Source organism: Salminus brasiliensis, chromosome 19, assembly GCF_030463535.1.
Source record: "Salminus brasiliensis chromosome 19, fSalBra1.hap2, whole genome shotgun sequence".
In the NCBI taxonomy this organism is placed as follows: Eukaryota; Metazoa; Chordata; class Actinopteri; order Characiformes; family Bryconidae; genus Salminus; species Salminus brasiliensis.
Genome location: NC_132896.1, coordinates 9,145,791 through 9,159,522, shown reverse-complemented (window position 1 = coordinate 9,159,522; position 13,732 = coordinate 9,145,791). Strand labels below are relative to the sequence as shown.

The 13,732-nt window shown below is 41.1% G+C and overlaps 2 protein-coding genes across 5 annotated transcripts in view; one reads left to right on the top strand and one right to left on the bottom strand.

Moving 5' to 3' along the window:
• macrod1 (mono-ADP ribosylhydrolase 1) overlaps positions 1–13,732 on the top strand; it is a 105,672-nt gene that overhangs the window by 9,449 nt on the left and 82,491 nt on the right. The gene's annotated exons all lie outside the window — the stretch shown is intronic.
• flrt1b (fibronectin leucine rich transmembrane protein 1b) overlaps positions 9,071–13,732 on the bottom strand; it is a 30,273-nt gene continuing 25,611 nt past the window's right edge. Inside the window, exon 3 of the mRNA XM_072663965.1 lies at positions 9,071–12,225. Within this exon, the coding sequence (XP_072520066.1) occupies positions 9,944–12,109 (2,166 nt within the window). The 5' untranslated portion in view covers positions 12,110–12,225 and the 3' untranslated portion in view covers positions 9,071–9,943. The remainder of the gene's footprint in view (positions 12,226–13,732) is intronic.

Here is a 13,732-nt window from a genome sequence, read left to right as displayed (position 1 = left end):
CAAAAGACTGCGTCAGAAGTGAGAGAGGTAGACTAGCATGCCTAGCTAACACAACCGGAGCCAGAGACGATCTGCTGACTGTAACATATAGAAATGCTAACAGCTAGTCAACTAAATTAACCTTACGGAACATTGATTGTAAAACCTGGGTGGCAACACTGCAAATGATGCTACTAGTTATGATCCAAAAATAGCAACAACAACATCTTTGCTAACACAGAAAAACATCAAGCAAGTGCAACACCATAAGACAAGTAACCAGATCATAAGTTATTACTTATTATTCCAACAGGAAGAATCCTTTTATCATCCTTTATCTCTGTCTGATAAAACGTAAGTCAGCGATTCACTCTTGCCTGGCCTCTTCACTGTCACGCTTTCTGCTCCTTGCTTCCTCCAGCATCATCTTCTGCAATGTTCTTCGCAGTCTCCTGTGTCCATACTGGGAATACCAAGCTAGCATCGTATAGCAGCTTCTAGTGACTGGTTTCTGACATATGCCGTAAAGTGCAGTTCTTGCAAGAGGTCTTGTGCGGCTCCACCGCAGTTCTATAATTCAGTAGCTGGAGTTCCGGCCTGGACTGACAATAACTGAGAACCAATTCTCCCCATTACAGTCTGGGTAGCATTAGAATGATTTTGAAGCTGCTATTTTAGGTCAAATTGCTACACAATGTTACTTTAACGGTTGCTGTCTGCAGTTCTGTTTGCAGGGTAAGTGGAGAATGTTCTCTCCTGCATATTATTGGCAAGGGTTGGGTATACACACTCAATTGGGCAAAGTAGGTGCTGCAAAAGGAAAACCAGTGTATTTAAGTATGATAAGAGTAAACTCAGTTCAAATGTGATTATGCAAGGACTGTTGCATCATATTTGTATTTTTATTGAAATGATAACCTGTTTATGGTTTTAAGTACTTTAGCAAGTCAAGTGCAGTGGGAGAGTTTATGCATAAAGTGGACCTGTACAGGCTAATGTAGATATGATGAGTTTAGCTGCAAATGCCATTTAGCATAGTTTTCTGTGCAGTAATTTGTTAGGAGTGGACTTTACACACGTCACAGTCCTGTATGAAAATTCATCCATGAGCCAGTTTGCATGTTGTATGCAAACTGTATATACTGTATACAGTATAACTGTAAACGTCTATACAACGTTTTTGGAATAAAACTGTGGCCAAATTTCCATTGCTACCAATAGAAATGCTCCAAAATGACTTGAAATAAAATCTTTATAACCCCCCCCCCTCCTGTAATGTTGACATTTTGGATATACAATGTTGTTACATGACTGCAACAATATAAAGGCTAATATACCGTCAACTGTAGTCGTGTTCTGACAGGAACGTCTGGTTGATATCTTTTTTTTTTTTTCTTTTCCCTTTTTAATTAGGCATAGGCTCTCCAGCTGGGGTGTTTACTGTTCTGCAACCCATGCACGCACGCACACCTTTCGATTTGAATATGTCCTGATTTTATGCAGGTAAATGTGATTGCCTGAGGACAAAATACCACTGATAGAAGTGCATGTCATCAATGATGTTTCTGTGCTGCTTTATAAATCAAATGGTCCTGTCTGTCTGACCTGTGTGATTGTTTGTGTTAAGTTGACTTTTATAACATTTGGCTGACTCTCTTATCCAGGTAGACTTACATGTGAATCATGTTACACAGATGTAGAGCCAAAAGTCTTGCCCAATGACTTATTAGTGTAGCGTGGTGTGCTTTCCTGGCTGGGGAATTGAACCCTAGTTTACCACAGGGCATTCCATGAAGTACAATAATATTCACAGTTTGGGCAAAAATCAGTTGTTACTTCTTAGAAGTGTTTTGGTGTAAATTAAAACATGCGAACACTCTAAGGTGAAGTTGGATAGGGGAAATTGAGCTGTATGAAAACGCTGATCTCACAAACGCATACATATGTGTCTGCCTCAAATAACACTAAATCAAATATCAGCATCTACACATAGATAGCACCAGATTTAAGATTTTGAACTGAATAGATGTAAATACTGTTCTATTACAAATATATAGTGCATATATACTGCTCTATTTAGATTCTGTAGTTTCGTGACTTGTGTAGTACGCTACATAGGGAGTATTGTGGAATTTGGGATTAAACCTCTGTGTTTTGATGTCTCTCTTTTATGCAGTACTTTCGCCCAATACAGGGCTAGCACGCAAACGTTGTCTTCTCTATGTGGACAAAAATCCTCTAAAAAACAGAAGAGGGAAAGCCTTTAAAAATATCCGGATATGTGTGGACGGGGCCTTACTCTGTCTGAATTGTTCACAGTGGTGTTGTGACGTCTGAAGTGTTTAGTACATCTAGCTTTGTGACTGACAAGGTTTTAGTCTAAAACCTATGTCTATTTTGGTTGTATTTGTGGTGGAGAGGTACTTGGGGGACGTTATAAAGCAAAATGGCAAAAACCATAGTTTTCCAGATTTTCCCTTTGGTTTACCATCATAAGTGTTGCTTCATAACTCTGCAGTTATGTACAGATATTGTTTTGATAGAAAATCACTGCATTTGCATTCATTTTATATCACAACCCCGACTCCTATCATCACCATTGTAAAGTCAGATCATTTCACACAAATCCGCTCTGAAGGACCTTGTTTACACATCAGCGATTGAATCATGCAGAAACTTCAGCGGAGTTCCTCTTTAACTGGTTAAGAGCGTAGGAGGCTCTTCACAGGAATTCGGAGACTACATGACAGGTTTAATAACCCTCAGGAAAAGCTGCAGGTTAAAAACAGCTGTGCTTTAATTACTGAAATTAATTTCATTTGTTACGTGTTATCACCTTCAGATATTCATCATTGGCATCCGTGTCATCCGTGAATACTGACTTTAAACGAATGAAGTAATCCACTGAGGCAAAAAGCTCCTTTGTGCATTTTAATACCCCTTTCTGATCAGAATCTTCATTACCACTTCTGCATTTGAGCTTCAGAGGCACTGCACTCAAGTGTGTACCCTCACACTCCCCCAAGTACACACACACACACATCCTTCTTGCCTGAAACTTCGCTGAGAGCAGATCGATCAATAGAAAGCGCGAGAGGGAGGGCAAGTGAGCGGAAGATGGAGGGGTGGGAGGGAGAAGGGAGGACTGTTTGTGTGTCGTTCTCAATAAAGATTGGATTTACAATAACATTGCCTCCACCCCCTGTCCTCTCTCTCCTCCTCCTCACAACATTTTACAGCCTTTGGCTCCTGCTCCTGCCCAATAAAATACACCAGACATAAAATCCACAGGCACTTAGGAACTATCCTTCCGAGAGGAGGGGTCCGGGGAGGGGGTAAACATCCTTTTTACACTACTAAATCTATCCATCCATCTTTCCATTGATCCATCCATCCATCTAGTAAATGAGGGAGGATATACTGTTGCAGGCTGCTTTATTAAGATGTGTTGTGTTATGAATTGCTGCTTGTCAGGCCATGAGTTCAAGACAACAGGCATGATAATGAAGTTTGTGACCTTCTAATAAAATAGTTTGGATTGTCAGATTGTTCTGTCATTTTCTCAGTAGAAGTGCAGATTCAGATAGTTTTAAGGAGATGGCTTTAATCTGACATTTACAAATAGAGGTGCCAAAAGTGTTCTTGAAGCGATGCCATAAAATGAACCTGTTTTGGTTCCATAAAGCACCTGTTACTAGATGTGGTTTGTTAGATTTTTTTTAAAGTGAGATCAGTGCTATTGTGAAGAACTGTTCAAAGCTTAATCTTCCATATCATGTTAAGATTCTGTACACTCTGCTTTTAAGATGAATATATGTAAGTGACCTGTTGTGCCTTAAGTATCAGGATTATATCTGAAATCCCATTACTTCAGGAGGTGGTCTGAGACGCATTTGAGCCACATTGGAGCAGTGTAAACATGTCAGTTTCTCCAAGACCCATTACACAACCAAAACGGCAGTAATAATTGAAGCACAACGATGCAAATTAAAATATTTAGTCCCACACAGGGGTCAGATTTTCTGTCTGACTGCATAGAGATGCATTTCACTACCTGAGTAAGTGTGAATGCATGTGGTTAAAATCTAATCCAGATCCACATGAAGGGACCAGGTGTAAACTGGGTCTAACTGACATCACAGAAATATCTCTGGGTGAGTAGATGGTCATTTTGGCGATTAGCTGTTAGTTGTGGTGGAGCTGTTTAAAAAAGAAAAAAAGAAAAAAGAACAAAAAAGGGCAGTGGCTGCTTTGCATGTTTCGGAGAAGACATGTTAATTCCTTACTCTTTTAGTGTTGGGAGCATTGCAAGTGCTAGGGGGAACTATGAACAAACAGGTGAGTTAATTAACAGTACCAAATTGAGAGAAAAAGGGAAAAAAATTCGACAAGCAAAATAAAAAAAACCCACTCTACATTATGTAGAGGGTCTTTGTTTCATTATATATATATATATTCGTTATATATATATTTGTTATATATATTATATATATATATATATATATATATATATATATATATATATATATACACATATATATGCTTTATATATATATATATATATATATATATATTTGATTATTAAAGAACCTCTACACAAGATAAAGATTATATTCCTATTAACATTTTCCTCCAGGATCAATTTAGGGGCTTATAACCCTAATGTAGGGTTAAATAAACTGTACATTTTTTTAGGGTTAAAAGATTCTTCACCCATGCATATCTCATAGTGCATAGTTCTTTAAGGATGTCTCCTTTGTTTTGCAGGGCGTATGAGGAGACTGCATGCTCCCACGCTGCAGTCATGCCGAACATGCTCGCTCTTTCTCTCAGTGCACTCAGAGCTAGTTGGGACGCTTTAAATTGCGTTTCTCCTCAAGTGTTTATTTCAATGACCCCATATAACATCAGCTAAACCACTCTGACAGCCACAGTGTCTTTAGAAAAGGGCTTTTAGGGCATTTCTAATCATCAGGTTGTCTTTGCTGGCTGAAGGAGATTGAATTTGTCGTGAATTTGAGGTTTCCCTGTCTCTCTCTTTATTGGCTTTTACTGACGATGGAGGATGAGTATTCCGGCCCACAGATAACGCATATTCCAGACCCAGATTCCCAGAAAGGCAGAGGAATGATGCCAGATAAGAGTGACGCCATCCGATGTACTATTATACTGTAGATCGGAATGGAACCCGGCACCGGATTTCTCATTTTTTTTTCCCCTGTTTTATTTCACTGTCAATCAAGATAACAGGGCCTTGTTACCAGGGTAAGGGGTATTTTTTTTATTATTATTATGTTATGTTTCCCACTGACTGACAGCGGTATTATCTAAAAAGCTGCATAACATGTCCTGCAGGGCTCAATCTGCAATGTAAGTCAGAGAAATGGCCCTGCAGTTCAAACGCAGGAATGAAAGGCGGAGAACGAGAAGAACGTTATGCTGCTTTTGGTTCCTGCAGCCTCAAAGGCGAGTTGTGTGCAATTCATGTGGAGCCATGTCCCCCTAACCCGCAGCGAGTGATATTTGCACAGCTTCGGCATGGAGAATATCTGTGTGTGTGTGTGGGTTTATGGAAAGAAAATTGTGGAGACATCTCTAAATAGGTCTGAAAATGCGTCTTATTTGTCAAAGAGTGTAAGCCATTAAATCTGTTATCTATTGCAAATGAGGCTCAGCATTCTGAGCTCCCAGTTCAGAGCCCTCTCTCACTGGCGTAAGCAAATTTAAAATGAGTTCACACAGTGAAATCTCACATCTCTCAGCGTATGCCACATTGTCGCTAATTGGAAGCCAGGCTTGATGGAGAGAAACAGTTGTCACACGCCTAACAAATTCATTGCAATCAGAGGCGCTTACGAATTTTCGCTCGAGTGTGATGCTGTTTTTTCCTCCTCCTCCTCTTCCCCCCGTTGGGTTTTTCACATTCGGCAAAATACTTCTTAGTGCTTTAGAAACGGGTTGCGTTTCAGAGCGGAACGATTAGTGTGTTTTTGTTAGATATTTGAAGCTTTAGAAGAGACGGAACATGAAATAGTCATTGAATAGGCAAATATGGTATTCAGATATACGCAAGCGTTCGGCAACATCTGGGAAAACATCGGCAGCTTTAATTGAAATTCTGTTTGATGCATGACATTGAGGAGTCAACCGTCAGATGCTGAACCTTTAAGGAACAGTATGGTGGTTTCGCAGAAAAGCATGCTTAGCAATTATTTCGGGCCTCGTTAAAAGCCTCCCACCCCTTACATTCTCTCCCAATCAATCGCCACTTTAGCTCAAACGAAGAAAGCTTGAATGCTGGTCTTCTTTCAGTCTAATTAGCTTAATTGCCCCAATGTGGTAAATGCAGAAAGAGGAGGCTTGCTGTTCATCAGGGACATCTTCAGAGAGTTTCTTCTACACTTCTGCTACGCCGTTGCCGGAATGCTGATGGAATGTTGTCAGGAATGTTCCCGCCTGGGTCTCGCTCAGTGTGGTGTGAATTTGTGTGAAATCCCTCCATCTACTCTGAGGGGACTTGTCCAAAAAAATTGGACCTCCTTACGTCAAAGTGTTGAATCCCTCGGTTCAGTAAACTCCGGTCCCTTTAGGAGGCCTCGTCTCTCCAAGTCTAATCTGCATCCTGATATGCAGCCTAGCTCCCTGCCTTAGTGTTGATTTGGAACGCATCAAATAGCTAATATATCAACATGGTGCACACACCAATTAGCCAGGATTAATCTCGCTCTTTTACACATGCACAGACACACACACAGTCATCTCCGACATTTTGCACGTTCCACTGGTGCACTGGACCATATGTGCATATGTGCTTCCACCTTTGGCTCTTTAGCACACTCATATGCTTAATAAGCCTCAATTATTTGACATTGCTGTGAATTATAAATAGCCAAGAAAGATTTTGCCCAATTATCCAGAATTGTATTCGCTTCAGAAATGACAGTTAAGGGGGGGAAAGGTGCAAAACTAGCTATGGTAATGTGTACTGAACTTGCTTGTTCATTCGCACACAACAGAGCTTATTTTTTAAAACCCTTCTCAGTCTTCAGTGGACACTTCTACCCCTCCTCCCAACCCCATTATATTGATCCATGTGTTGCTTACACAGGCATTACCACACTCTTCAGATTGAAGACATGTCTGCTCTTAAACACACAATCCATTGGCTTTCTTTTCGCCTTATTCGCTTGGCCCATTGACACCAGTGCCATGCATCCCTGTCGCAGTCACTGAGAGGATTTTCCTGGAACCTGCAGTTTCAGAGGTCTTTATGAACAAGCTTAGAGATTTTATACCATGTGTAAAATGCATTTATTTCCAAAAGCTTAGAAGCAACATTGTGACCTCTTGCTGTCTTTATAGGTTGCTATGAAACTCAGAGTGAACACAGAAATGCTGTTCATCACAACTCCTTTTTAATTTTATATATAGATGTATATACTGATGGAAAAAACAAGCTGTAGTTATTATCCATTGCAGAGAATTTTCCATAAAGAGAAAGAGAAGTGACATTTACTATTAGTTCAAATTGCTCACGTTCAAAATGCATCAGAAAAGGCTGGAAAATTAAAGGGACTAAGCACTAGTTGCCATCTTCTGACATTCCTAACACACTAGCCTCACAAGATATGCTCCCCATTTCTGTGCAGTATGTTGGGTAAAAGATTGTCCACAACCATGAAAAAGAGTCACTGTTCCAATCTACCCCCGCCCTTTTTTCCCAAGATATATATATATATATATATATAGGTCCACAGTGGTGTGTGTGTGTGTGTGTGTGTGTGTGTGTGTGTGTGTGTGTGTATGTATGTGTGTATGTATATACAGTACCAGTCAAAAGTTTGGACAAACCTGGCTGAATGTATCCTGATCACCACCATATATATTTTTTTCAAAAAGAGGAAATAGGACACACTGGTATCCACTGTAGTTAGGATGTTGCTGCTGGGTTTTTTTTAAACAGAACTAAGTTGTAAGTTGAACTGAAAGGAGATGATTTGGTCATATAAGCTATTAAGGCTTATTGGTCTAGCTAAATGAGTAAATATATTGTATGTACTATAATATAATTTATATTGTATTATATTTGATATGTATTAATGTACATTGACTGTAGCTGTGTACATTAACTGTAGCTGTGTTTATTATATATATATATATATATATATATATATATATATATATATATATATATATCAGCACACATTTAACCTGGTGTGTCCAAACTGTGCTGTATATGCTTTCCCTGATTTCTGTGTGTTACGTACCTTAAGGGCACAGACTAATATACTGCCGTTTTTGTTACACAAAGATGATGGTGACAGAGTTAGACTCATGGAAATGTCCACAGACCAGTTTTCAGGCCCTTTATTAGATTGAGTGCTCGTGTTATTCCCCAGAGACAGGCTCTTTATTGACAGCCCCTTCCTATTAACTTGCATTAGGTTAGTACCAAATTGACCACTTTATCTGTGTCAGCCTGTCAGTTTGGGTTGAATCATCAATTAAGAGATGTCTCCCTTACATGATTGTCTTTAGAAGTGTGGGTGGGTTTTGTAAGCTCTTGTGAAAGGAACCTAGTTAAGAATTTGTACAGTATTTCGCAAAGGGAGTGAAATGAATCAATTGAACAGAGAATTTGAAGCTATACTGAAAACCCTTTCATGTGTGGAGTGATAAATCCACTTTTCTTTGAAACACAAGACATCCATTCACTGAATACCTGTATTTTCTTTTTTTTTTAATGAGAGATTTTTTTGTTGTTGTTGGCATGAGACCTTCCCTCTCTCTTGCCTCCTTTCCTGGTGCCTTCTCCCCTTCTTTTTCACCCTTGTTAAAGAAAAAGAAACCCAGTAGCAATTTGAGTTCCTTCATTGTCAAAATCGTCATCACCCCTGTCTGCTCTCTGGGCTGGGAACAAAGTAGTTGCACAGCGTGCAAAAAAAGGAAAAAGAAAAAAAAACATGAGAATAAAGAAAAACCAAAGAGAGACTGAGGGAATAGGGAGAATAAGAACCTAGAATTGGAATGACAAACAGAAAAGCTGGCTTCTTTTTTGTCTTGCCCCCCCCCCCCCTCCCTTTTTTCTTGCTTTTGTTGTTGTTGTTGTTGACTGAGTAGGTGTCCCCTAAGACTTGAAAAGGCATTCATTTCCCCCAGCACATATATATACAGTACAGGTAGTAAAGCTACTATACACACCTGGTCCCTCCGCATACGCCTTCTCCTCATGCTATAACCCTACATGTCCCCTTAACGTGATCTAGTTTAAGGAAAATAAACAGGTAATCATTGGTGCTAAGAGGGAAAAAAGGTGGTCAGTTCTCTCTGAAATGTTGGATTATGTCAATACCAAGAGTGGTATCTGGCACTTATTTGTTAAGTGTTTACAAGCATGTTCCAGAGGATCGCTTTCCCCAAATTGTATTGAGAAACAGATAGACTGGAAATTGACTGAAGGAGGCACAAAGGGTACATTTGGACTAGGGGTGTGCCAATTGAAATTTTGCTTCATGACTATGCTTATGGAAATGAGGTCATTTCAGAGACTTGTCAGAAATTATGTGGTGCCAAAGACACAGAAAAAAGCATGACCTGAATAAATCAATAAAGATAATAAAAGCCCTTCACAGGGTGCATTGGTTTTACACCCAGCTTTGAGTGGTCAGTAATGAAATTTGCTCTTTTCGTGGAATGTGATGTTTTTTTGTTTTTGTTTTTAAATAAAGACCAAAAAGGAATGCCATTGACAGTCTATCTGTCCTGAAAAATATTCCTAAGAATTTTCTTTTTCCTGTAAAATGTTGATTGTTGACTTGGTATAGTGGATATGAGTGATGTATAAGCTTCTTCAGAATCGGCACACCCCTACTTTGGAACCTAGGGCAATGAACAAACCCCTACTCTGCTACTCTGTATTAAACATAGTGACCAGAATAAAAGACAGGGTATAGTACAGATTCTATCACGTATAGGCATAATCTATATCTGGTATTCCTCCTTCTCTGTATCCACGGTTGGTTCCATAGCCTGGATTCACTGTGTGGTTGAGGGTGCTCCTGTACAAGGTTGTATTATTTGAGGGAAAAATAGTATGAATGTATGTCATGTCCTCAACTTTAGCTTTTGGCTGCAAAGGTTGATGGGCAGCCAGTGGCGTCATCTGGAAACCAGGAGTTCCAATCTCTAAGATTGAGGTGTCTTTAATGGTACCAGACTCTACATAGTCATCATAATGCTTTGCACCACTACGGGACCCAACAACATCTCGTCCGTAGACAGTATGGTCATCAGCTGCAAGGTATCCTGCACGATGTCCATACCAGCAGAAGATCCCGAAAATTAAGAACAGAGATACACATGCAGTTACGCCTCCAATAATCCCTGCAAGCGGTAAGGCAGCTAGTTCATCCGTACCTTGTACGTCCTGACCCCGGTCAGCCCCCGGCTGAACCTGGGGATCTGCTGTCTCTGTTCTGGCACAAGCGGGATGCTCATGCTCGGAGTCAGTGTTCATATTAAACCCCCCTGTTGCTGTAATCGATGTCCATCTTCCCTTGTTGACCACCAGAGGCACCAAGCAGATGATGTAACTTGACCGGGGTTGTAGTTGAGTGAGTAAATACTCTCTGCGGTCACCTGGGACTAGTGTCTCTGTGATGGACCCCATGGCTGGGTTGTTGCCTAGTCTTAACCAGGAGAGCCTGAAAGCTGAGGCTGGCTGAGCAGCTTGCCATGTAATATGGACTGTCTCTGGAGTTAAGGGCTTTACACTGATGACCAATGTTTTGCCAGCAACCCCACTTTCACTCCCTAAGGGACTGTCCTGGCCCAAATCAGGGTACCTGTGTACAGGCCGCCTGGACCTGAGTGTAAAGAGAGAACCCTGGGGAAGTGGGACAGTTGTTGTAATTGGGGTGTCAGTTGGAAAATCCCCCTTGTCCCTTTTGGCTCCGTTGCCTCCCCCTTGCCCCCCAACTCCACCGATTCCATCCACAGCTACCTCACATTGTTCCATTTGACTTGTGAGGTCTCTTAGTGATTTTCCCCTGACTTTTTCTGGCCCATGACATGTAAGACCCCTGACAGTTACTGAGGAACCTCTGACATGCAACCAGTCATGGAGCCAACGCAGGTTACAGCCACAATGCCAGGGATTCCCACGGAGAAGCAACTGCGAAATGCTGTCCAAGTCCCTGAACAGGCCCCTGGGGAGGGTTGTAAGGTTGTTGCCTGACAGGTCAAGCTTTTGCAGTCTACGCATACCATCCAAGGAGCCCCGTGGCATGTGAGCCATGGCGTTATCCTGCAAATATAATCGAAGAAGATGTGTGCTGGGAAGGTTTAAAGGTGGTGACTGGAGGGAGTTGCGTACCAAAGAGAGCTCTGTTAAATTAGACAGTCGTGAAAATGTGTCGTCAGCAATGCGTTGATTTGCTAACAGGTTGCCGTCGAGAAAGAGACGTCTAAGTGAAGTGAGCCCCCTGAACGCGTGCGTCGGAATCGTGGAAATTCGATTGTCATCCAGCCGAAGCTCCTCAAGTGATGATGGCAACCCTGATGGTATACTTGAGAGGTGGTTGCGTGACAAGAAGAGCAGTCGTAGACGTGGATTATTGGCGAACGCCTTGTCTTCGATGCTTACAGTTGAAATTGAGTTATCATCCATGTGGAGCTTCTCCAGCAAGGGTAAACGCGCAAGAGCAGCTCGGGGTAAAGTTCGTATATTGTTGTCCTGAAGGTGGAGTTCACGTAACGACGGAGGCAGGTGTGTTGGAAAATCGTCAAGTTCATTGTCATAAAGATAGACCACTTGAACAGTCATTCGCTGCTCCAAAGAGATCGGTAGGCCTGCGTTATCAATGCGATTATTCTGCAAATAGAGAACGGCTGCTGTTAACGGCAAAGCTGGTATGATGCTCAGTCCACGGTCATTGCAGTAGATGAACCCGTCATCACACCTACACGCTGATGGACAGGGTACGTCTCCTTGAAGCTCTGCCTCCCCAAGTGCCGCCTCGGTGATGGCAGCTGTTGCTGCTGCGAACTCCAGCACCTCCAACAGTAACGTCAGGCACAGGAGAAGCAGGAACAGCCAGTCCCTGAGCTCGATCAGGCTTTCAGCTGCCATAGTGTCTTTGGGTTCCCTCAGCACTTCTCAACTCCTTTCGAAACTTGTGTTATCGGTGGTTGGTGGGGTTGGGCTGGCACTTTGTGACCTGGGTCCTCTTTTTCTTGCCACGGTCCCTGTAAGGAACAGGGAGAGAAAAGTGAACAAGACGTTGCACTGATGCAATTAAGCCACCTTGACCTAAGCAATTAAAGAACCACCTGTCTACATTAAGCTGCATACATACAGCTTTCTGGATTCCTCCCACATACATGCATCAAGTGCAGATGTGTTTTACACACACAATAAAATAAGTCATTAGCCTTGCTGGTGAGTTTGAGGCAGTAGAAAATGTAAGCGCTGACACACAGATTGAAAAACTGAAAAAAGACAAAGAAGCAGACAGCGGTAGGATAGAGTCAGACAGGTGGGGTAGACAGTAATTGAAAGAGATTTAGGGGGGTGGTTCAGAACATTAAACTTGATTGGCATTTGGGTTCCTGAAAAACAATTACACTTTTGCTCACAAAATGACCCTAAGTCATATTACAATTCACATTTTACCGTAAACAGTGTTTGAATAAATCAGCTGTTTAATTTTAGTCAGAGTTTCATAAAGTTCATGCAGGAGTCAGCTTCAGCTTTCATTTGCAATGCAATTTGCATTTGGGATTCAGGGGCAAACCACAGACACTTGCTACAAATTGACATGCATAATGGATGCTGTTTCTGGGTGGTTATTGTTTTCAAAATAGTATGAATTATTCAGAAAGCCTATTTGAAATACCCAAGAAAGATATCAGTCCATGTTGAACAAACTGTTGACGATCAGACTAGGTTTGGTTTTGTTTGCCTGCTTCCGTCTTCCGGATTTTGCCTGTGACTTATCAAAGTGTGGGGGGGAGGGGGAGGAAGAACAGAAACACTTGCAATTAAGATGGAAATGACTTATAAACGTTTCATTCTGCATCCTGTCCCCTTAGGTCTCAAATACAGCTTCATAAATAAAATAAAAAAAAACAGAAAAGAAAGCAATTACCATCTTATGTTTCCTTGTCTGACTCGCCTGGGTAAATTGACCAGCTTTTGCTTTCTATTGTCAACAAACTGAATACTCAAGTGCTGCCATCTTTGAATGGTGAGAACTGTGGTAAAATAATGTAAACACCAAGTGGTAAAAAATAAAGGAATTAGAAAAGCTAAGGAACAATTTGCATTGTGTTAAAGGGCAGCCTTGACAAGATTAGAAAAAAAGAACATATGCCTAACATGGAGAAACTGCCTCAGAAAGTGGGGCATGGTGCGTACAATTCGCAGCTTGCTTTTAACGTTTACGAGGCATGCTAGTGCCAAGCAAAATGTAAAAAAAATCATTGACCGGTATTTTGTGCCAATTCTCTGCAAAATATTTTATTTTTTGTGACATATTTTAATGGCAAGACATTCAATGGCACAGAACCTAATATTTTGTTTTTGATGTATTATATCATAGTAATGATGCACAATATATCGTTTTAGCAGTCATCGCAATGTACACATGGGCAATAATCACGTTGCAGGATGTGTAGTCATGTAAGGCAAATTAAATCAAACATGTCATGCTATTACTTATACAAAAAGGGAAAAACACTCATTTTCCATGAC